Genomic DNA, 26,385 nt, shown 5'->3' on the forward strand with positions numbered 1-26,385 from the left:
AAGCGGGTCTTTCGGAGCTTTGAACAAGTAAAATGGGGGACTTTTGGAGCTGCGAACAGTCAAATCTTTCTGGTTGAAAATCGCCTGAGTAAACCAGAAATATGAGGAATGAGCAATTTTTTTTATAGCTTTAGAGCTGAAAATATCAAAATAAATGGTCTTTCGGAGCTCTATTTTGGTCAAATATAGAGGGTCTTTCGGAGCTGCTAAATCCATAAAGGGGGTCTTTCGGGGGAGCATACCCGTATGGTCATTTGTGTTAAGTGCCGCCCCGGGATTTCAGCAGCAAGCACCCGGTTCTCATCTGCTTTGGTCACAGTCCAGCCCGTCAAGCCATATAGGAGTACACTCCACACCAGTATCTTGATCTGACAGTTTCATCTTGTTGCAAGGTTCCGATCATTCCACAGATCCTGAAGTTCAATCATCCTTCCTTTGGCCATTCCAATCCTGACTTTGATGTCTGCCGTGTAATTTGCATTGGATGTTTTCTTCAAATTAAGTTTGAGAATCATGTCTTTGCCATATCAGCCTCTTAACATTCAGTTTGCCTGATCTTCTCTTTGGTTTGGTACATGTTGGCTTCACTCGCATCTTTGCTGCTATGTGATTTGTATCACATTCAGCCACAGGGTATGTCTTTGCACATTCGATTTCCATCTTCTTTTCATCACGGTGTAGTCGATCTGATTTCTTTGACGTTCGCCAGGTAATTTCCATGTGTACAGGTTTCTTTGGTGTTTGAAACAAGTATTCATGATGTCTAGGTTGTTGGCGCAGCAGATTTTGGGCTTAGCAAGAAGTCTTCGGATATGAGATTGTTGCAAATGCCTTCCATGCCGCTTGTTTCAAGATTACAGCAACTCCATTTTCTTTCTTCCCACTCGGTCTTCCAGAGAACAAGATTTTGGTGTTTTTATCCGGTTGAAAAGATCCTTCTCTATTCCATTTAGTGTAACTGAGGCCAAGAACATATTCTATCTGCCTCTTCAAGTAGCAGCACATGAGACCGATTGGTAATGCTGCCGTCAAGCGCTATCCTTTCCGTATGGGGTAACGCCGTCATCATTGGCACTCCTCTAAGGTTCAGCAACCTCTTCTGCAGTAACATCTCGGATGGGTGCCAACACTTGTCGCACTTTTATTCAAGAAACACTTTGTTGTATTCCGACATTGTTATGGGTCTAAAATTGCCTAAGTCTCACCGAATAACGCATATGGGGACGTCTCACCTAATTACCTCCTTTTTGGTGTCAAATATCTCAACAAAAGAACCCTATAATAGTTCTGAATCCAGTTCTGAATCTCTGACCGCACCCCTCACTTCGAAAGGCGAGTGCCCCATGGGGCACGCCACACTGAGAGGGAGGCCTGATATGGGTGATAATCACCCGCCATAGATAATGTCACTAAAAGTTGTTGCTATAATTATGTTTTGGCCAACGGCGACGCCAGGAATTTTTTTCGGGGGGTGGGGTCAAAGTGAATTTCAGGGGGAATTGCCGCAAAAGGGGAAATTTACGTGATTTTGGGGGTTTGCCTCAAAAGTGGGGGGCAAATTGGGGGGGTGCAAGAAAAATATTTGGGGGGGCATTTCCCCGTAGCGCCGCCACTGGTTTTGGCAGGGCGGGTTCGAGCTAAAATCTCTAATGTTTAACTCGTAATTCGTATAATTCTACTGTCGATTCGTTTGTTATCGATGTAATTATTGAACTTCAATCGTAATATATTATAATGGTTGTCTCTTTTCCATCAATAAACAGCTCAAGTATGGCGTGTGCGTTCCTGACGTGTGTTCAGAGGATCAAATTATACAAAATGTAGACAATCTTACAAAATGTAAGTAGCCTATGTTCCTAGCTCAACTCTCAAAAGATCACGTAGGTGTGACAGGGGTCAAAAACGTGATTTCAACTCAAAATGCTACTTCTCCCACAAATGTCGTAGAACAGTAACGTCACTTGCACACATACATTTTTATTACCCAGTTTCTGTAAATCATACACAAATTTGAGGTCAAAGGTCATTAAGGGGTTACTTCCGGTGTAAAACCAAATATCTTCAAAAGTTTTTATTCCCATAGGGGAGTGATGGTATGTGCACACATGAATTATGTTTACCTAATGTATATGTGGTATTTTTTTAATTTGGGGTCAAAGGTCATGAAGGGGTCACTTCCGGTATAAAACGAAATACCTTCAAAATGCTACTTCTCCCACAAATTACGTATGACGGTGACGCAACTTGCACACATGTATTGCTATTACTCATTGTCTATAAATCATACACAGATTTGAGGTCAAAGGTCATTAAGTAGTCGCTTCCGGTATAAAACCAAATACCTTCAAAAAATTTATCAGCCAAGAAAAACATAGCACAGTGACGATATATTCACACATGAATTGATGTTCATGTGTGAATTGATATTCATTACTATCATGAATTGATAGTAATGTAGGGGTGTTCTTTGTTTGTTCAGCAAGTTAATGTAATTAAAATGTCATTTAACAAAGTGTCAAATAAAAATCAAGCAATTAGATATTTTGCAATTCTCAATTTTGGATGCGGGAGGAAAACAATAAACTCAAAATCAATTATAAGATTGTTTCACTATTTCGTCATTCTCCCTATACAGCAATACCCGAGTTACAATTTCTCAGTTTAGTGACACCCATGTATGCCGATTCACCAGTAAATTGTCAGCATTTTCCGCAACGACCTTATGATGCCGGATTTATATGTTTTACGTAAGTATGTTTTTACCTACATTACCCGCCTGGAGCCAGGACACAAGGACATAATAATGAGGATGAGGATGATGATATGTTGATGATGACAATAATAATAATAATAATAATAATAATAATAATAATAATAATAATAATAATAATATTAATAATGATAATAATAATAATAATAATAATAATAATAATAATAATAATAATAATAATAACAGATGATGATGGTGATGATGGTGAAGATGCGGAATTTGAACCATCCGATCACCTGTATATCATACATGTCTTTATTTTCAGTGCTTTCTGCCTGATTTTAGCCATACTGATGTTGTCAGGTGCAGCTCTTGACGTCTTCCAGAAATACAAGAAAAGAAAGGCGATCGACGATAGTAAATTACGGTTACCATCCCACCAATCGTATGGCAGTACAGGAGAAACAAAGGGCGTAACCATGATAACTGATTCTTCACTTGAAGGAAAGGAACCTTTGATGGATCATGAAGTCAAAAATGTTGAGCGTAGCTCTTCAACAATAACTGGTTCTAAAACAAGTACGTTAATTAATTAGTTAATTAAATATATATTTACATTATTTGTACGATTTTATTTGATTGATTGATTAATGTCAATCGATCGATCGGTCGATCGATTGATTGATTTATGACTAATTGAATAGCTAATGTGAGTTGATTGACGTGACGTGACTCAAATGACACTTGTCAGAATGGTCGACTGCAGATCCGTCGGATAACGCTTTTTCAATGGGAAATGAACTTTGCTGCTTGGATGATGTCACGATGAGGTTAGCATTTATTCCGTATTGAAAAGCGTGTTCCGGCGGATATGCACTCGACCGGCCTCTTGTACAATGGTTTGAACTCAATTTGGTGCTTAGATTAACATGATTAACATAGTATGAAGGAATCGCAACTTCTCATGTGCTTGTGAGAGAAATAGTGATCGTGTACCTGGATATACATGTATTATAGAACTTAAATGACACTTGTTTAATCGTTTAAACTCAATTTGGTGCTTAATGGATCAGAGAAGGAACCACATCTTTTCGTATGCTTCAGAAATGGCGATCGTGTACCTTTATCTATACATGTGATTATAGAACTTCAATGGTGATCCACTCTATTATAATGTATTCTTATTTGCAGGTATGCTTCAAGAAATTGTTCTGTGTTTTGCTTTCAATCGAAACATATCCAAACTTCTGGATACCACCATTGGTCAGTCTCAATCAATTGGATGTCTGCATGGTATACGTGTTATCAGCTTAACATGGGTAGCTCTTGGACATACGTTTATGTTCAATTTTCTGATTGGAATAGGTTTGTATACAAGAAGATACAATGTTTTATTTTGTATTTATTTACCCATATTTACATGAAATGGAAACGCTTGTCACAGGTTAAATTACTATACTATTTTCTATATTTACCCGCCTAGAAAACATGCCTGAGGCACTTGTGAATATACTTCCCAGTTTCTTCTTTCAAGCTGTTGGCAATGCATATTCGTCAGTGGACACGTTCTTCTTCATGAGGTATGTTTTTATTCAAAGAAAATATAAATGACGTTTAAGAACTTAATTAACTTTGACCCGTCGGACTTTTTCCGGAGGGAGACATCGAATGAGCTTTGATTTGGGGTCAAAGGTCATGTAAAATTATTATTATTATCATTATTATTATTATTATTAGTGTTATTATTATTATTATTACTATTATTATTATTATTATTATTATTATTATTATTATTATTATTATTATTATTATTATTATTATTATTATTATTATTATTATTATTATTATAGTGGATTCCTACTTTGCTATTTGACATTTACCCGGATGGCGAAATCCGACGGGAAAATTTCATGGCTTCTTTTCTACTTTCATCGAATATGGAGGTTTGTTATTTTTTTCATAATGCTACAGAATATACGCTCTTTGCGCTTTGTAAGATATGTTTGCACGGATGCGGCTTCAGACAATCTATATACCGATAAGAGGCGTAATTCTCCCCCCCCCCTCTCTCTCTCTCCCCCTCTCTGTCCCTCTCTCACTCCCTAACTCTATCTCCCCTCTTCCCCCCATTCCCTCGTTCTCTATTAAAATGATTTCATTATCAGCATGTTTCTTCTGAGTACACAGGTCACGGATTTTTGTTTGATTGTTTCATTTTCAGAATCACTCCATTGTACGCATTTGTTATCCTTTTCATTATCTACCATCATCCATACTTCGGAGATGGACCCAAGTGGTATCAAGTTCTTTACGTGGATTCTCTATGCGAAAAGTATTGGTGGCGAAATCTTCTTTACATCAACAATTACTTCCCATTTACAGATATGGTAACTTTATCATTCGATTTCCTAATAGTCATATATTATATGAATATTAGTGTGCTTTCATAATCCATTAGGCTTAGATCATAGCGCGGATATCAGAATCAGCTCACTTCCCCAGGACAGTTCTTGGATTGTGAAGTGACTGCGAATTACAGGCATATATAACTATGTTAACCGACGGCGTCCCCTCCACAGGACGGAGAACTCTCAAAGCTCATTTTATACAACTCTAAATGTTGTATACATGTTCGTTAGGCGGGGCTTTCAGTTAATTTAAACACAATTTCAGGCACGTCAAAAATGGAATCCGCAAGATATTACGCGAACGTCATGATTATGTTGATTCCTTTTGTTTCTTTTCAGTGTATAGGGTGGTCATGGTATTTGTCATGTGACATGCAATTTTTCATCATATCTCCGTTGATCCTACTGCCTTTATTCAGGTATGAATTAATTTATAATGAATATAATATAATATGCACATTATGATGACTACGACTACGACGACGACTACAAGACGACGACGATAAATGATGATGATGATGATGACGCCCTAGGGTAACGCTTGTGGTGCTTAGGGACCGTTCACAAAAACTTGTTAGGGGGGCTTGATGCATACAATTTTCGGGGCCCCTCGTTTCAGATCTCAAAAATTTCAGGGCCCCCTTTTTGACATGAAAATTATGGGTCAACCTCATAGAAAAGCATATTTTTCCCGGGAAAATTTGTGGTCATTTTTTCAGGGGCTACCTTAGAAGGGTCAAAACTTTTAAGGGCTCCCCTTTTTGCATCAGTCCTCCGTGTTTGTGAACGGTCCCTTAAGTTGATAATATTATAATGGCGATAGTTTAATGTTTTACTTCTTACACACAGGTCTCAAACCGCTGGTATACTTGTTTCCTCCGTCTTGTTCTTCGCTAGCTTGGTGGTAACAGGTTCTTTGATTGGCAAGAATCACCTGGCAACAAGTGTCATGTAAGTGTGCTAACACTATTTTGAGGTTTTTTGACAAATAATCGCATAATTAATAGTAGAGCTGTGTTTTTAAATCATAACGTAACGAAATTCTGACTTAAATAGAGCTAAATAAACCTGAGGTTTGATTTATTAACATGATTAAACACATAACACGTAAGAGGAGAAGGGTTGATTTTTAAAACCATAACATCCCTAAATTTCCTAGCAAACACAAACCGTTTTTAACGCTTTTAAACATGTTGGGTTTTGGTAAAAACGTTTAATAACATTGTCTAGTCTTATAAAGGTCATGGAAACGTTTTGAAACTTTTTGTATGAAAACACTATACAGCAACATTTTTGAAAATGTCAAAATGATATTGCAAAATATTTTTGCAAACATTCTTTTGCCAAATATTTCGTCAACACTTAAATAACATTTTGTTAGAATATTTTGCAGTAACTTTTCAATAACGTTTTTGAATGTTATAAAAACGCGTTATGCCCTTTATACACTCTTTATATATTGAACCAGACATTTGAACGTTTTCTGGCAACCTTTCCTAACCTGTTGCGAATAATGTCGAAAATGTTTTATGTTTGCTGGGTTAATCAAAATTGATAGTTCGGAACATAATTACGCAAACGTTACTGCGAAAATTTAACAAAAAGGACCTCATACAGGAAAGATTGAAAGATGGTTATAAAAACGCTGAGCGTAAGTACAGTATTTGCCACATATGTCACATCCCAAAATGTATTGCTGATGTTGATCCTTCATCTCTTTAAAACACAGATCCGCGGATCCTTTTTCTCCAAAGAACTACTTGGAACTGGTATACCTCCAACCATACTCACGAATTCCTGCTTACTTAATAGGAATAATCATGGGTTACATTATGTACAGGCAAATAAGTGAACATCACCGCATACGCCTTTCTTCCGTAAGTGAAATATCGACTTATTCTAGTTACTATTCTAGTCTTAACACGGTCAACGAACATTCTCCGTTGACAAACCTTTTCATATTGTAGCCTCAATTGATTCATTCAGCAATAAAATAGTTGAACCAACGTTGGTAAAGGTTGGCACAAAAATAGTGATATACCGTGACATATCCATGCTCCTGAATATTTTATTTTTTATTTCCCACCTTCTTTAGAATATTGTGTCTGTTGATGGGCTTTAGCATTTGCAGTAGGTGTAAGCGTCGTATATGGAACATATACTAGATATGGCGATGTAATGTTACAAAGTGAATGGAGCAACGCAGCAAATGTCTTGTATGGGACTTTCGGCAGTGTTGGGTGGTCACTGGCTTTGTCGTGGGTCGTATTCGCTTGCTATTACGGATATGGAGGTAAGATACGTAAGGTTCACACCTTGGTTTCATTATCATGAGGTATAGGACTTTTTATTTTTTCGGAGAAGAGCAGGTAGGGCAACTACTTGATTATATTTCTACATGTTCATACTACATGCTCTGAAAATTTTAGAAAATTCGCACGAGTCCGTTTTTTTAAAATCACATATTTGTTCCTAAAATGGGGGTTATAGCGCCCTCAACGGGCACTCTCTCCATAGGGCTACATGTAAAGACCAGTTATAGACAAATGGCCCTAAAATAAAACGGACTCGTGCGAATTTCCTCAAATTTTGCATATGATGTAGATTTAACATCTGGAATGTAATGCAAGTGATGTCGTTGCTGCTCTTCTATATTCATTTTTAAAATGTCCGCCCCAGACTAATTCACCTGTCATGTTGTTTTTCTTTAATGAAATTATATTTGGGAGCCTCCGCCAAAGAAACAAAGCTCAACTAAATTTTTTAGAAGTTGCCCGAATTAGCATAAATTAGCACCAAAGTTCCTTGAAACACCGCTCATAATGATGATAGATTTCTGGAGACCAGATCTGATTCAAGAGACCAGCGATAAGAGATACAAAACTAGAGAAGGAACACTACCCAGTCCGAAACTGATTTGATTGGTGCCCATCAGTAGATTGCCACATCCCAATGCAACTTAAAGAGCCACTTTATGGACATTCAATGATATAATGTTACATCATTTTTGAAGAAGCAATAATCATTTTGATTGAGATTCACAACAAAGCGAGACAGGCCCCTCTATAACATGCATGCAGAATCATTTGTTCAAATCAGTCTGGTCCAAGGTATTATGGCCACTGAACAAGCTTTCAACATCTGAAATGTGTTTTGATGGAAATTTGAAGTATATGCATTTATTTTAAGTTGGATTAATGACTTTCTGTGTTGGTCACTCTGGATGTCATTGAGTAAGTTTAGCACTAAACCTATTACCAATCATATCCACAAAATCGAGTAGGTTGACTTTATCAGCGTATCCCGTACATGGGCTGGTTATAAAAACCTATTACCAATCTATCCATCATCATATCGTGTATCTATTTCATTTCTTTCAGGTTGGATTAATGACTTTCTGTGTTGGTCATTCTGCACACCATTGAGTAGGTTGACCTTCTCAGTGTAACTCATACATGGTGTGGTTATACAAACCTATTTCGAAGCATATCCATTATCATATCGTGTATCTAATATTTCATTTATTTCAGGTTGGATTAATGACTTTTTGTGTTGGTCATTCTGGATACCATTGAGTAGGTTGACTTACTCAGCGTATCTCATATATGGTCTGGTTATACAAACCTTTAACCTATTTCGAAGCATATCCATCATCATATCGTGTATCTATTTCATTTATTTCAGGATGGATTAATGACTTTCTGTGTTGGTCATTCTGGATACCATTGAGTAGGTTGACCTACTCAGCGTATCTCATACATGATCTGGTTATACAAACCTATTTTGAAGCATATCCATTTAATATCATATCGTGTATCTATTTCATTTATTTCAGGTTGGATTAATGACTTTCTGTGTTGGTCATTCTGGATACCATTGAGTAGGTTGACTTTCTCAGCGTATCTCATACATGGGCTGGTTATACAAACCTATTATCAAGCATATCCATTATCATATCGTGTATCTATTTCATTTATTTCAGGTTGGATTAATGACTTTCTGTGTTGGTCATTCTGGATACCATTGAGTAGGTTGACCTTCTCAGCGTATCTCATACATGGTGTGGTTATACAAACCTATTTCGAAGCATATCCATCATCAAGCCATATGTCGATGATGTCATCCGTAAGTTGTTTGATTTGCACTATAATTTGCCTTCTTTCTTGCTGTTGCATATACACATTATGATACATACACACATTATGATACATGCAACAGGCTATACATCAAAGCACCCCACCTACTACACCCGTATTTCCATGCCCACCCCAGCCCACCCCCACACACCCTCCAAGCAAAAAGCATCATTGACCCCTCTTGCCCATGATTGATACTAGTATTACATCCGGTAAAGGCCATTTACTAATCTGCTGATTAATGATCCACCATAGACTTGCAACAACATAGCTTGCAACAAGATGTATGGCAATTTCTACATGATCTACATATTTGACAGCATCACTTTTTCATGTACTATCATTATGATGTTAGTTAATGTGACGTATCATTAATTGTCGCACTTCCCCTTGCACTTCGCAACACTATAAGTATAATTATATAAATGGAACCACTTAGAATCTCATTTCTATGGAGATCTATAATACCTATGACCATAATGACTCCAGCCAACCTAAACGTCTTTTATGAGGAAAAGTCAGACCGCTGTCTCGCATGTGTTGGAAAGGGTAACTTGCAGCACATTCTGAGCGCTTGAGATGGAAGCATTAGCGTATCATTTTGAGGAAAACCCAAGAAACGGTCACTATACTCGGGTTTCGCCAAATCGGGTAGCAATTCTGGGGTTTTGCAGTCCATTCCTAAGAATGGGCAGCAACATTGTATAACCTCCGAATCTTGGGTTTAGTCAAGCAAAACTCGAATTCGGGTAGCGATTCTAGGGTTTTGAAGCCCATTCCTAGGAATACCCCGCTAAACCAGGGTATAACCTCGGAATCTTATGTTTAGCCCGGCAAAACTCAAATAGGGGAGCAATTCTAGAGTTTTGAAGCCCATTCCTAGGAATAGCCCGCAAATCCAGGGTTTAGCTTCTGAATCGTAGGTTTAGTCTGTCAAACTCAAATCGGGAGTTTTGAAGCCAATTCCTAGAAATAGCAGCAATACCATAGTATACATTTGAGTTTTGCTGAGGCATTCCTTAGTTTACGGTGCAAAACCCAGGAATGGGCTGGTAAAACCCGGGTATAGCAGCAACCGATTCTTGGGTTTTGTTCAAAATGATAGCGATACTGATACACTTGGCACCAGTCAGTGACGTAAATAACGATTAACTTTTGCAGCACTACGGTATAAGTATTATAGAGTACCGAAGTGTGACGTCATAAAATTTTCTTTTTTGTATTTCAGCATTTTCATGATCATATTTCAGTAGAACATGATGAAAAACATCCACAGTCCAAATTTGGTGGGAATCGGATCATGAGGCCCCGAGATATGCCCGCATGAATACCTAATTAGCCCCTTTGAAATCAGTGTAAATTGGCCTGGTTCATAACTGTTTGGAACCAGGCCAATTTACACTGATTTCAATGGGGCTAATTAGGTATTCATGCGGCCATATCTCGGGCCCTCATGATCCAATTCCCACCAAATTTGGACTGTGGATGTTTTTCATCATGCTCCACCTTCAAAACGCTGAAATGCAAAAAAAGTTTTTTGTGACGTCATCACTTCGGTACTCTATAATGTACTCCAGTCTAACAGGCAATTCTTGAAAATACTATTAATTTACTCTGAGGTTGGTTTATCTGGACAAAGACCACCATCAAAATAATCCAAAATAACCTGTTTTTTGTTTGTTATTCCAGTGTTATATCTTTTGTGGCAGTGTGATGATTTCTTACGCATCTGCAGGTTTACTCTCCATAGCTGTTGAATATCCATGCGCAGGATTGGAAAAACTGATGTTAAGAAAAGAAAGTCAGTGTTCCAAAGACATAGATGAAGAAAAGTCATGTCACCAGAAAAATGTAACAAAAAGTTAAATTTTACATCAGTAAAGATACCTTCACGTATAATTAACTTGTCCTAACTAGTCGAGGTCATTCTGTGATGAAACTTACTTGGGTTAGGATCAGACAAATTGCCTTCATCCCAGCATTTTATTTTTCAGACGACTTGACCTTTTAAGGTCATTTAGTAGACTTGCTTACCAGTCGTTTTTGTTATTCTAACTACAGTTCGCACATTGAAAAGTGAACTTCGACGTACGTACGTGGTGCCAAAATTCTTGTGGTACCATTTTGGATTCATTTGCATGCATGTTTTCAGCCGTTTGCGGCCACACATCGGTATAGGCCTACATATGGCCAGTTGTAGCTGTATATAGAATATCTTTGCTTGCGTATGAAATGGAGCCCAGTGTTATGCAATTGACTTGCATCACATATTCATATTTATGTAAAATAATGCTAAGCCGTGCTGTAAATTCTATTAAGAGCCAGTCTCCCTTCCTAAATATTATGTACCTCTATTGAATTAGTGCGCCCACATGATCCCATTATTTTCTTGCTATCAGTTATACATAAGCCCTTTAGCCTATCATTCCAAATGCAAGATGCGGTATGCGTGTTTTTTTTTATAAATTGTACAACGATATTTTGTAATATCAAAATATGTAAATACAATTCTATATAATGGCTATGTTTAGCTGGAATATATGCTACACTTGGCGTTACGATTTCGGAGTTGCGGTGCAAATAGAAACTAGAGGCAAATGGTGGTCATAGACCACAAACCTAGCTGGGGCATGTTGGTGTTGTGGAGGTATCTGACCCCTGCAAAATGTTCCAAAAATGTTCCCCTGTCATGAGGTTTGTTGTCACCGAGTTTTGAGTCCTGTACTCCTCACAGATGTCCAGAAAATGCAATTCTAAGATTTGACCCAGATGACCTTTGACCAGACCCCTGCAAGATGTTCCATAATTCACTCCTGGTCATGAGTTGTCACCGAGTTTGAGCCCTGTACCTCTTACTTAAATACTTCCCACATTGCCTCTGTCACATATTTCCTTCATATTATTGCCAGCAAGTCCTAATTTTGACTTTGCAAATTGCAAAATGTCATTTCATATCAAATTAGTAGACTTTCTTTGAAAAAACATATCACTGGTGCCTGATGGGAATACCCGTCCGCCATTTCATTAAACTGGATCGTTTTCGCCTGGTTTGTGCCCAGATGTATTGGGGGCGCGCTATACTCTCATTGAACAGGCAAAGTTCGCAAAACTAACAACGTTGTTATTTGCGAAACTCAATTAACATGATCCAAGGGGTCGAACATGAATTATTCATAACGAGCTATAACGGATCGATAACTGGCCTCACTTTCTAGCTAGTAAACCAGCTGAATTTTTCATAGATTTTGCGTTGCTAATAGAACAACCGTGAATTTAGTGTCACCCCCTTGATTTGCATTTTGTCGGCGAATTTGGCTGACTAGCAAATGTGTTAACTAAGGTTTGCCTGGGATGAGTACATCATCAGGTTGTAGCACGCTACAAATTTCAAATGTTTGAGGACTTGTTCTCATTGCTTACCTGTGTTTTCACATCATATTTTGTGGTCAAAATGATTACAAATGTGTAATTTGCCCGGGGTAATTTGCAATCATTTCCGACGGCTAAGTAAGATGGCCTTGAACAGGGATCTCTGATTTGAATGCACACTAACCAGGGCCGTGACACTCGTATTCAATCCCTGTATATCAGTAAGCTTAAAGACGAAATACCTAGGGGAAACTGGGGAAAAGTGGAAAAAAAAATTTTGTCCAGCCCAAACAGGATTACGAAGCAAGGCAAGGCAAAACTTATTAAGGTTTACAAGATACATATTTGGTGCATACGCACCGATATGAACCTCGCGCCAATCAGGCCGTCTTCACGTATTAGAGGTAAAGTTTGACATATCAGATATCGCACGACTCTGTGGTATATTTGGTTAACAAGATAGAGGGTTAAATGCACAAAGTGCTATATCTCATTAACCAATGATCCTACAGAGATGTGAGCACTGACTTTTTTGTTCTTTATGACCAGAGGAAAAGTTTGACATATGGCACGACTCTGTGGGATATTTGGTTAAAAAGATAGATTGTTAAGTACACAAAGTACAAAAAAGTGACTATATCTCATTTACCAATGATCCTACAGAGATGTGACCACTAACTTTTTTGTTCTTTATGACCAGAGGAAAAGTTTGACATATCGCACGACTCTGTGGGATATTTGGTTAAAAAGATAGAGGGTTTGGTGCATAAAGTACAAAAAGTGACTATATCTCATTAACCAATGATCCTACAGAGATGTGACCACTGACTTTTTCGTTCTTTATGACCAGAGGAAAAGTTTGACATATCGCACGACTCTGTGGGATATTTGGATAAAAAGATAGAGGGTTTGGTGCATAAAGTACAAAAAAGTGACTATATCTCATTAACCAATGATCCTACAGAGATGTGACCACTGACTTTTTTGTTCCTTATGACCAGAGGAAAAGTTTGACATATCGCACAACTCTGTGGGATATTTGGTTAAAAAGATAGAGGGTTAAGTACACAAAGTACAAAAAGTCACTATATCTCATTAACCAATGATCCTACAGAGATGTGACCACTAACTTTTCGTTCTTTATGACCAGAGGAAAAGTTTGACATATCGCACGACTCTGTGGGATATTTGGTTAAAAAGATAAAGGGGTAAGTACACAAAGTACAAAAAAGTGACTATATCTCATTAACCAATGATCCTACAGAGATGTGACCACTGACTTTTTGTTCCTTATGACCAGAGGAAAAGTTTGACATATCGCACAACTCTGTGGGATATTTGGTTAAAAAGATAGAGTGTTAAGTACACAAAATACAAAAAAGTGACTATATCTCATTAACCAATGATCCTACAGCGATGTGACCACTGACTATTTCGTAATTTAAGACCAGAGGAAAAGTTTGACATATCGCACGACTCTGTGGGATATTTGGTTAAAAAGATAGAGGGTTTGGTGCATAAAGTCCAAAAAAGTGACTATATCTCATTAACCAATGATCCTACAGAGATGTGACCACTGACTTTTTTGTTCCTTATGACCAGAGGAAAAGTTTGACATATCGCACAACTCTGTGGGATATTTGGTTAAAAAGATAGAGGGTTTGGTGCATAAAGTACAAAAACATGTGCAATTTCACTTAGTTGCCAGCGGAAGAAAACGGGAAGATTACAGTGGTTTGTTGCCAGCGGAAGAACCCGAACGATTACAATACCTAGCTGGGGGTGTAAACCCCCAGCTAAATACCAACTAGGTAACTAGCTGGGGAGAATAACAAAATTTAAATTGAACATTGATTTGTACAGCTGATTTTCAGCCAAATTTCGTTAAAATGTAAAAAAGAAGATACAAAGTAAAATTCAACTTCTGCAATTTTGCTCGAGCAAACTCGTAGCATAAATCAAATGAGCGTGGGGAACATGAGACAAAACTATTATTTTGCAAATAATTATGCAAATATTTAGGGGATGTGAACCCACAACACCAGCCCCGCAACCCACGCCCACCCCCGCTTCCGTCGCCTATGGTAAAATGCTAAACGTAACAGACTGCGTGTATATTTCAACGCATAGGCACAAACAGTAGGCTTAGGTGATTAAAATTAATCGATTACAAATGATGGCACGTGACCCATGGGTGCCGCCATAACAATACCACCAAGTAACTATGATTATTCAGGTGAAGTATTACTATACACTAACGGATAGGAATGTTTCAGACAAATATCATCGAACTTTAAACTGATAATTTATTTAGTCCTGAAAATTGGGCGCGTTGCATGAACTTCGACATGAGGTAAAATTATCATATTTCAACGTAGCACCTGCGTTTTATTCCACGTTTGAATCCAAAATGTGAAATCGCAATGTCCTTTTTTATACGAATATTATCACAACACATTTCAATGTGCAATCTCTGCATATGGATATCGCGTATAAATTTTTTAATACATCGCTGCACCTTTATTATAATGATTTTTTACAAATAAAAAGGATCATAATAATAATTAGACTTTCCTTCGTATGTTCATTATCTTTGACTGTCTTAAGTCTTTCACATATGAATGGAAATGAAATGGACACATTGTGTGCATTTTCAAAGATGTATCTACGTTGATTTCGCACGTGGAAAATCTTCAAAACTTGCTAAATACGTGACCTCGCTTCGATATAGGAGAGTGGTTTGAATAGATCAACGTACGTCCGATACCTACGCTTGGAAATCGCAATCTCTCTATTATGTTATCAAGAACTTTAATGTGAGTATATATGTGATTTGTCTGTACATTTATTTCTTTGTACTCGTAAAAATGGAAAGAATTCAAATATAGGCCTAAGCACCTAGTTTTGCTTAGTTAAAAATAAGAATTTGCGATAATTTTCCAGAATAACACAATTTATTGTGACGTGTCATGTCAAAAGGAGACACTTTTGGGCAGGATCGTAAATTGGAGAAATAGCCAAAAATATGGCCGGGGTAGATTTTGCACAATTTGTGTTTGTAGCGAATTTGTGATGTTATTAATGTTTAAGATGTTCAGACCGAAATATAACTGGCATCTTATATTTTTGAGACATTTTTCTAGGTAATTCCTACTCTCAACTCTCAAAGGCCGATATCTCAATTTCCAATTTTATAATACCATAACTTACGAACTCAATATCTTCGCTTAGGAATGTCCGATTTCATTGGGGAAAACGGCATTGTCGAGCAAAATATCTTTATATTGAAGATATGTAAAAACCTCAAAATTGATAACCTGCCTAAAAGTGTCTCTTTTTGACATGACACGTCACAATTGTGTCACATGAATAAGAAATCACTGATCAGTATGAACGGTGACCCTTTATGGTGAGAGTACGTGCAGGCATTTTGTACTCACACTGTATTTGCATAATAGCATGATCACTGAATAGCTTAACATCGGAAACCAAATCCAAACTCATGAAATTTAACCCCCAAAAAACTGGGTGCTGTTGTTGAACCTGATTTAGGGACGTACCATTAGATATCAAGGTGGGGGGAGGCAGGGGCGTAGTCAGCTTTCTTGGTCAGGGGGGGCAAAATAAAATTTTGGGGGCACAGACGAAAAAAATTGCAGTTGCATCATACAATAGACTGTATGTCTTCGAGCTTCCCGAAAAGGGCCTTATTGGGATGATGTGCGCGCGTAGCGCGAAAAAATGGTATTTTACACTATTTTCGCCCATTATCCGGCTAAAAAGGGGCTTTATTGTTACAATGTGCGCGCGTAGCGCGAAAAAAAATTGTATTTTACACTATTTTGGCCCTGAATTTTGCTAGAAAAGGGCTCCTTGCCCTTTTCTTTTCCTTTGCCCTCCTGATTTTCTCTTTCATTTTTTTTTGTCAGAGGGCACTTTTTCTTTCATTTTTTTTGTCAGGGGAACTCTGCCCCCTGCCCCCATGGCTACGCTACTGGGGGAGGGTTGGGTAGCTGGATGAAGCAAAAAACCCAAAAAACACCTCAGCGAGGTAATTTAGTTCTATCTATTTTCCACGATTTGTTTTCAGAATTTATGAAACCCATTTTAACGTGTTTAGCACCTAAATTTTGTGTGATGCGAAAAATATTATTTTTAGGTTAAAATGAATGGTGAATTTTTCGTGCGTAGCGGGGGAACTTGAAAATTTTCAAAGGAGATCTATGTCTTGTGATCATTTTCATCAAAACATAGACTCATGTGTAAGGTTTTCTCATGAAAAAACATACCCACATACATCCCCACGTATGGCTCCCATCCGTGTGGCATAAATTTCTTTTTGACATTGGGTGCAATTTGCGAAAAAATGCACACACAATATAATCAATAGCACTAGAAAGCTAAAATAGTCAAACATGCGGTTAATTTTTCTTCACTATAACCTGTGACAATTCTTTTTTACCCTTGGTATCAAATCTTTTTTTCTTTTTTGGTTTGAGGTGGAGCAAATTATTCTTTTTTGCTCAGATGACGAAGCATTTCTTTTTTCTTTTAAAAACTATCCAGCCCCCTTGATAGCTCTTGATATCAAATGGTGCGTCCCTTATGATACCGGAAAGGCAATGTGGTGTCGAAAGGCAATGTACGTGACTTCAATTGTCTCGGTCCCAGCCGGTTTGTGTTCCTCCGTCACTAAACGAACCGTCTGACGATCAATGATTGGTTAATGAATTTCCAAATAAATTGGTTAAAGGACGTGACTTGTGCAAGTGACACTAGACGTCATAGGCCCCCACTATTTGTAGATACCGCAAACGTTGTGTGGATTTATGTAACCGCAATACCGCATAGCCGGGCCGCAGCTGTCCATCAACCGCTGCATGCGCTGAAACCCAGCGCTGATTGACAGTCAATTCTCAATCCAGACGGCGGATGACATGATCGAGCCGGCAACTCGTGAAACCGCCCGGCCGTATGGCATTTTCCATATACTCGGTTAGTTTTGTGGGGTTCATTATCGAACCCCAACGGTTTTAGCTTGTATTTATATTATTTATCAACATAGGCCTATTTGTTTGTGATATTTCAAGCGTTTTAAAATGTCAAAATAATCCCATTCAATTACACGGTTGACGATGAAAATTTACTGAATTTAGGGACTGCACGTCATACACCACCTGTCTCAATCATAACATTTTCTTATGACGATGATTGGCCAATCAGAAAAGACGTACTATGAGGTTGTCGCCAGACGGTTTGTTAAGTGACGATGGAGCACAAATCGGCTGGGACCGAGACTAGACTTACATTTGCTTACATTATGGTCCCCGGATAATGGTCTCTATGGTTAACGGTAGTTTTAAGCAGACTGACTATCAAAACATGACAGTTTATTTATAGGATTAGTGTTCTCGTTATATGTATATAAATAAGCAAGTAAATTTTGATCACAAAATAGACGGCATGGATTGCAAAGAAGCCATTATCCAACTCCTACGGAATGATACGACCACATCTATTCAAGGTAATGTATAGAAATAGTAATAAATTTTTACTTGACGAGACAGATAGAAAGTCATTTTCAGATAGATTATTCGTTTTGATGAAATATATTGTTCATTTTGATTAGGTATAGGCCCCTATCAAACCCTCGTAATTTTGACAAGACAAAACTACTATTTGAAATGTTGGGTTATTTTTGACAAGAATCTATTCATTTTTTTTAAATGACAAGGCAATGTTATCAAATTTGATGAGTTGCTTGTAATTTTGATGAGAATATCCGATACATAACATAAATATAATTTTTCATGCAGGTAGATAAAGTGATCCCGCCCGGGAATCGAACCTCAGGTTTACGAGACTGTACCTTAACCACTCAACTCACTGACCTCTATGTATAGAGGTCAGTGACTCGACCACGGGAGCTTAATGATCAAGCTGGCTGAAATTCGAACCCATAAGCGGTCACTTAATCCCTTCTCCGCAAATCCGGGCCGCAAATATCCCATAGTAGTTAAGGCCGTAAATGCAAGAAATTAAAATTGTCACTCTCCCTGTAGAGGAAATATAACATGGAAAAAAAGTGCAATGATCGACGGGAAATATATCAACACAATATATATATCACCAGGTTAGCCCGTAAGTTTAAGTAATCGCTTATGGGTTCGAATTTCAGCCAGCCTAATCATGAAGCTCTCGTGGCCGAGTGGTTAAGGCACGGGTCTCATCATCATCCAGTTATTGTTAACTACATGTATGCACACAACACAGGGGCACTCACATAGGTAATTGACCCGTACTGGTAGCGCTGTGCTGTGGGTATATGAGATGAACTAGTTAGCGTCATATATCAAAAAGTATAAAAGCTCTGATTTTAGTACTTGCTCTATGTTTCAATTACTTATTCTTTTCAAAATATCTGAATTTGTAATCCGGTACAAGCTTTAAAAACGGGGGAGCATGCATTTGTATGAGAAAGGAAATCTACCATCTTATCCAAACTCCCGTGTTAATCCAATGCACATTTTGCTTCACCGGGCCGCCCTGACTTGGTCGCGTTTGGGAGAGGGGTACCACCAAACCGTAATAGGTACAAATTTAGTACTTTCTTTCAATCAAGTATGGTTTATTTTCTACATGTCAATCTTTAAATTATTAGCATAGTCCTTATAATAATAGTGGAGCGCCTTGATGAGTAAATGATAGCAAACCAGTGAAAAATCCCCAAAACTCAGTCAATCGAGCTCCGCCCGTGCATGTCAATAGCGTCATTATCGATTGGATTAGTCGACCGTAGCGGACAATTCGATCGCTCATTGGATTACTATTATCACGTGGTAAGAAATGTGCATTGGACAATCGATTACTATAATGGTTTAGTACTGCATATTTCGGTTTAATCTTCACCCAGCGGGTTTATGTCTGAAAAGGTCGCGGTGAATTTGCCGAACTATGTGAAGGTACGTGAGGTCCCGGGTTCGATTCCTGGGTGGGATCAGTTTTCTTTTACATGTTATCCGATTCATTTTGATTCAAATATTTGAATACATTGGCCTTGTCATTTTGACAAGATTCTGTTATGTCCTCCTTATACTTGTAAAATTGGAATAGATTCTATTCATTTGTGACAAGTTAAGAGTGTAAGGTTCCCAGTGTAAAGAATTATTTTGTTACCACACAGCCGTATGTGCACAAAAGCTATTTTGAGATACAGGTATTTATGTACTTAGGGCCCTCTGCCTCTAACACATTTCACGCATTAGTGATACAGGACATGTACACTTTCGCTGGCTTTTCTGTGGCTATAAATTGATTATGACTATACAATCATAAGGTGCCCAGTTTCTGTGGCTGTAAATTGATTGTGACTATACAATCATAGGGTGCCCAGTTTCTGTGGCTATACCTTGATTATGACTATACAATCATAAGGTGCCCAGTTTCTGTGGCTATACCTTGATTTATGGCTATACAATCATAAGGTGCCCAGTGTTGTAATGATTTTTTTGTACAAAAATCTAAATTTGGCCAAAAATGCACTTAGGACCTTCTGGCTCTCACCCCACGATTTGTACTTAATTAATTCCTATCCAAATTAATTATTTTTTTATCCGAAAAAGTGCCGAAGGAAAAAAAAGGCAATACAAGTTGTCCCATAAAAGGTTACATGTAGAAAATATACCAAGTTGTGAACTTGACATTCACAGGGTTACTAGTAGAGTGTACATAGATTATGCCATGAAAATGACATTTAAATTTGTTAACATTAACTTAGATTATTTTCAAAAATCTACATGTAACCTTTTTTGGGGACACCCGGTACAATAATGGCTGTACGTTCCAAACATTTTGGCCGAGATTGTATATAGCTCTGATTCCATTACTACAAACAAACATCTCTGCATTAAGGGCACAGCTCATAGGAAGAAAGAAAAACGAACATATTCTTGTTTATGCCATAATATTATACAACCCTTTCACAACTTCAGCTGTGTAACTTACAAAGAAAAAGTTGTCAGGGGCGTAGCAAGCGGGTGGACAGGTAGACTTCTCCGTAGTCCACTTGTCCATTGTGCATATTCTGGCTGTTGCATTTAAGCTTAAAACTCTGATTTAATTAATTTGTGCACAATTGATAGATTTTCACATCTGATCTTTAGTTCAGTCACCGTACTCCCTCTGTTTGTTAGCTTCCCAAGTGAATATTTAATCTGGCCTTCGCGAATAAACTGGTAGATTCCAAAATCAGAATTGTTCAGTATTAAAGTGAGCCATTATTCAAGATATGTTGCATTCAATAACATAAGTATACTTACTTTTACTGTCACTAATTATATAAACTCTTTATGACCATTTTACTATTAATTATAATACACATTAGTATAATTTTGAGCTCCAACAGGATGCGTTCATCATGATTAATAATAACATATTTTTATTTAAATCAAATTTCGACTATGGCATAGTCTAGTGGACAGGGTGAACGAAGTCCATGCGCCCCGGAGGTTCAGAGGCCCCGAGCACGAAGGAAAGAAAGAAACACAAATGAAAATATTCTGAAGTGCAAGGTCGAAAACAATTCAAACTTATATTTAAGCCATAATGTACGATCTTTTAAAATGAGTTTGGTCAATTTTTTTCAAACCTGATTTTTTGGCATTTTGTAATATTAGTGTGATTTTAGGACAACAGAGCACGTTTGAATTAACATGATTAAAGGATTCAGTAATAAGGAACACTAACTATTAATTAAAACGCAAAAGTGCATGGTAAAAGGAGCCCTGTACACAGGAGTGTACGTTAAAATTTCAATGTCAAATATTTCTATAGAAATATAATGGGCCAGAACAGGCAAACATCTGAATTTCACAGCAATTCATTGACAGGGAATGATTCATATCCCCGGGATTTATGTATACCTTTTTTTCAAAGGTGTCCATGAAAAGAAGCTTGAATAATTTCTTTGTATTTTTGCAATGATTCAATGACCCGTGAATTCTGCATAGCTAACAATTAAATTCGTTACAGGTAGCTATGAGACTATTAAAGTGACGATGAAAAAAAAGTGCTATTACCGCACCACAGCTGAACCATGGGACTTTGGCCCTGTCACCGGGGGGGGGGGGTCATACATTCTTGGGATATCTAAATATGAAAAGGACCCACAATAAGAATGTTGACCGGAGTCTTATGAAGTGGTGGCGCTTGAAGGGGGGGGGGGCAAGGGGTATTTTTGCCTCCCCAATATTTTTATTGCCCCCCTTCCGACTTTTGAGGCAAAAACCCCAACAATTACGTAAATTTCTACTTTTTGCTGTAATTTTGTGCAAAATGTGTCGATTTTGCCCCCTGAAATTCACCCCCACCCCACATGCCCCGAAAAAGGATTCCTGGTACAGCCACTGGTCTTATGAGGAGTGTCTCTCCCGGATATTATTTTTTTTATCATATTCTTTACTTTTTTCTCTTTCATTTGACAACACTCAGAGGGTCATACCTTCTTGGCATTTTGAGATATTGACCCGGGTCTTATGAGGAGTGGGAAAATATTTTTATTATATTCTTTACTTTGTTCTCCACTTGACACCACTTGGGGGGTTCATACCTTTGTGGCATTTCGAGATATGAAAAGGACACAAAATAGGAATATTGACCTGGGTTTCATGAGGAGTGTCACCCCGGAGGGGAATATAATTTCAAAAAATTCTTAACTTCTTTCCCTTTCATTTGACACCACTCGGGAGCTCATACCTTCTTGGCATTTCGAGATATGAAAAGGACCCAAAATATGAATACTGACGCAGGTTCTATGAGGAGTGTTACCCCCGGGTGGGAAAATTATTTTTATTATTTACTTTGTTCTCTTTCATTTGACACCACTCGGGGGTTCATACCTTCTTGGCATTTGAGATATGTAAATCACCCATATGACTATTGACCCGGGTCTTATGAGGAGTGCCACCCCGGGTTGGGAAATATTTTTATTATATTCATTACTTTTTTCTCTTTAATTTGACACCACTTGGGGGTTTATATCCTTGTGGCATTTCGAGATATGTCCATTTCAGACCAAATGGTTAGTCAGTAAGTAAGTAAGTAAGTAAGATACACTAATGTAGGCTGATACCATTACTTCTTCCTCAGTCATCAAAGTTTCAAAGATTTGGGCCAAGGATGATAGACATAAGCAAACATACAAACAATAAATTAATTTGCATAGTTTACCAAATTAATTCAGACAAAATAGGTAGAAAATTAAGTTATTTTTACTTCAAAATCGTCCGGAAATGGTTTGTAATTGTGCGCACTGAAAATAAAAATGTGCAGCTTGTGCAGTTTTTTATTGGTTATTTCTAGCCCGGCGAGTTAGGTTGCCTACCCCTGTACTATATTGATGAGCATGACACTCTCATCATGAATGATATTAAATTCACAATATGTTGACATAGAAAGAGGAATGGTTTATTTACGCACGTTTTTATACCCCATTCGCAAGATTCGGCAATGTCGTTCAGTAAATTTTTTCAAGAAAATGGTTTAATTTAAAAGTTGCAGTTTACAGCGATCATTAATATCTTACGCAAGCATAGATACATATAAAACCCGCCATTATATTCGCGCTTAATTCAAATGAAAGCCATAATTTGTGATTTGCTCCGCAGCAACGCCCTCAATTTCTTTTTCGAATTTCTACTTTTTGCACCATTGTAATGGCCATTGGTGCACATAAATGCCCTGTGAATGACTAAGCCTACAGTAATTACAGTAAAATTTAACATTTATAATAACACAACATAACGCTATGAGGCTTTGTATTCCACTCATTTATACCATTTTACTGATCAAGTAACATTTTCACTGCGCAAACTTGGCAGGACGTTAAAGGATATCGAATTGCATTCTGAATACGAAGAATGTCCTTCTGATATCAAATAATTTTGATCTTTTGAAATTCGCAATGTAATACACATTTTATGGCAAATCATTAAAAATTGATATTTTTGATATTTAACAGTACTCGAAGTAAACTTTATAAATTTGATGGTTTATACTTAAAGTGTATGTAGGTGGGATGAAAAGCCGACGATCAATTGAAAATTTTGACCTTTCGTATTGAAGATATGGATTTCCCAAAACACCAAACAAAATTAGGTCTTTTTGGGAAAAAAATCCATATTTTCAATATGAAAACAAAATTTTCAATTGATCGTCGGCTTTTCCTCCCACCTACACACACTTTATGAATATATCCTTAGATTTATAAAATTTACTTCGAGGACTGTTATATCAAAAATGTGAAAAATATCAAATTTTAATAAAATTTGTATTATATCGTGAATTTCAAAAATGAAAATTATTTGATATCAGAAAGACATTCTTCGTATTCAGAATGCAATTCGATATGTCTGATGTGCTCTCATGTCCCACAAAAATACTGTCGAAACGCTCTAAACGCTCATTCCGATCCCTTCATGATTTCGAATGTTTGGGCGGCTTTTAAATAATAAAAATGCTTAAAATGTTTCAAAATACTTATCATTTCAACCATATTTCATTTCAGCACTAGATGCATTTGGTAAAGTGCCTGCTGGTGTTTTGGTCGGAAATTCCGAATGGTTGGGAGACTATCATGAATGTACATCTCTTCAAGGCTTACACTACTGCTCCATCAACTTTGGAGTTAATTCATCTAGCCTTGGTCTACGTGTACCGGTAAACAAAAAAATGGGAGGGAACTTTTTAGGAACTTGGAGCGTGAGATTTTTAGCAGTTTAGGGAAAGTTGTTCTTTTCTTTTTGAGATAAAAAAGGGCTATTTGGGTTGGGGTGTTTTTGCATATTATTACGCAATATGGTGTAGAAAGTAAATACATTGAAGTGTTTAAAACACATTAAAATTATATTTGGAATCTTAGATTTAACTATTTAGGCCCTACATGGTTCGATGTGAACAATTCCAGTGAAAAATTATGTTGACCACTAGTGTAGTGGTGAAACGTCACTAAAATGTGAGTAGTCAACATCATTTTTCACTGGAATTGTTCACAACGAACCATGTCATGCATGTTAACAGTTAAATCTAACATTCCAAATGAACCTGTTCAAAGATTAGGTCTACTAGTATTAACCATTGTTTTAAGCCCCCGTTTTAATACGTTTAATACACAGTTGCAGCTCAAGTATGGCGTGTGTGTTCCCAACGTGTGTTCAGAGGATGAAATTATACGGAATATAGACAACCTTACACAGTGTATGTACACTTTTTATACGATCAGGGAATTTAAATAAGGGAAAGGAATGTAGAATGACATCACCATTCAATTCATTGTTCAATAAAGTAGAAAAGCTTCTTTTGTAGAATTGAATCTAAAAAAGAACCTTTTCTACTTTATAATTATGTTGATCGTGTACTTTTAAAACTGTTTGCTATTGTCTTACAGTTATACCGACCGAGTACCGCTTTCTGGACTTAGTGACGCCCATAAATGCAGATACACCAGTTAATTGTCAGGATTTCCCACAGAGGTCTTATGATGCTGGATTTATATGTTTCACGTAAGTATAATACTATATAGAATAGTAAACGGACATCTAGGCTTTATAGTAGGCATACTATATCCACTAAATCTTGAGAATACTTGTACAAAAATTATGATTCCGAATTTGAATATAATGTTTCATTTTTTGCAGTGTTTTCTGCCTGATTTTAGCCATTCTGATGTTATCAGGTGCAGCTCTTGACGTCTTTCAGAAATACAAGAAAAGAAAGATGATCAACGACAGTAAATTACGGTCGTCGTCCTACCCATCGTATGGCAGTACAGGAGAAACCAATAACGCAGCTGATGCTCCACTTGGAGAAGATGAACCTTTAATGGACCGAGCTAAAAATGTAGAAAGTAGCCGTTCAGAAACAGGTGGTTCTCAACCAGGTACGTTTAGAAATCCTGCTGGGCTGCTCACAATGTCATCGGAATGCAATAATCTTGAAATCATGAGGAGGCCCTATGTCACTTGATCGATAACGCAAAGTATCCTTAAAAACAAATTATTTTAGAATATCTCCTGAAATTCAGTGTTACCTTGCGTTTTTCCGGAAAATTTTCCTTTGCGAAAAAAAATTTAAAATCTTTCTCGTTTTGATTTTTAGAATCGTAGATAGCATATTACTTTTGGGCTTGGAGATAAAAAAAAAGATAAAAATTCAAATCGACGCGAGTTCCTCAAGTGCGTGTGGTCGGTCCGTCAATATGTGTATGTATCAGGTACACAGCAAATTACTCCCACCCTGCCTGCCAGGTGATTTTACGTGGAAATTCACTCGCGCAGCTCAAGCAAGAGGCCCTATGTCACTTGATCGATAACGCAAAGTATCCTTAAAACAACAAATTATTTTAGAATATCTCCTGAAATTCAGTGTTACCTTAGAATATCTACTGATATTTTCCGTTATTTTAGAGAATGTTGTGAATTTTTGTGTTTTTTTACAATATTCTTGTCTTTTCTTAGGTTTTATTAAAATGTTTCGTTATTTTGCGTTATCGATCATGTGACATAGGGCCTATGAGGGAGACTGTCTCTTAGTCTCACTAGTCTCATATCCCTGGTCTTACTTGATTAATACTTATTAGATTACTTATTAGTTTTGATTGATTGATTATTAGTTTTGATTGATTGATTATTAGTTTTGATTGATTGATTAATAGTTTTGATTGATTGATTATTTGATTGATTGATTGATTGATTAGGTTAGTGACGTT

At 37.3% G+C, this 26,385-nt stretch overlaps 1 protein-coding gene across 1 annotated transcript in view; it reads left to right on the forward strand.

The window, feature by feature from the left end:
* Positions 1-3,903: 3,903 nt before the first annotated feature.
* LOC140164684 (O-acyltransferase like protein-like) overlaps positions 3,904-26,385 on the forward strand; it is a 32,593-nt gene continuing 10,111 nt past the window's right edge. The window contains exons 1-12 of the mRNA XM_072188037.1: positions 3,904-4,075; positions 4,194-4,290; positions 4,561-4,653; positions 4,932-5,097; positions 5,458-5,537; positions 5,968-6,069; positions 6,848-6,995; positions 10,944-11,055; positions 24,187-24,338; positions 24,794-24,875; positions 25,066-25,180; positions 25,316-25,557. Coding sequence (XP_072044138.1) covers positions 3,904-4,075; positions 4,194-4,290; positions 4,561-4,653; positions 4,932-5,097; positions 5,458-5,537; positions 5,968-6,069; positions 6,848-6,995; positions 10,944-11,055; positions 24,187-24,338; positions 24,794-24,875; positions 25,066-25,180; positions 25,316-25,557 — 1,561 coding nt within the window. The remainder of the gene's footprint in view (positions 4,076-4,193; positions 4,291-4,560; positions 4,654-4,931; positions 5,098-5,457; positions 5,538-5,967; positions 6,070-6,847; positions 6,996-10,943; positions 11,056-24,186; positions 24,339-24,793; positions 24,876-25,065; positions 25,181-25,315; positions 25,558-26,385) is intronic.

The sequence above is a fragment of the Amphiura filiformis genome, chromosome 1, assembly GCF_039555335.1.
Source record: "Amphiura filiformis chromosome 1, Afil_fr2py, whole genome shotgun sequence".
Classification (NCBI taxonomy): domain Eukaryota; kingdom Metazoa; phylum Echinodermata; class Ophiuroidea; order Amphilepidida; family Amphiuridae; genus Amphiura; species Amphiura filiformis.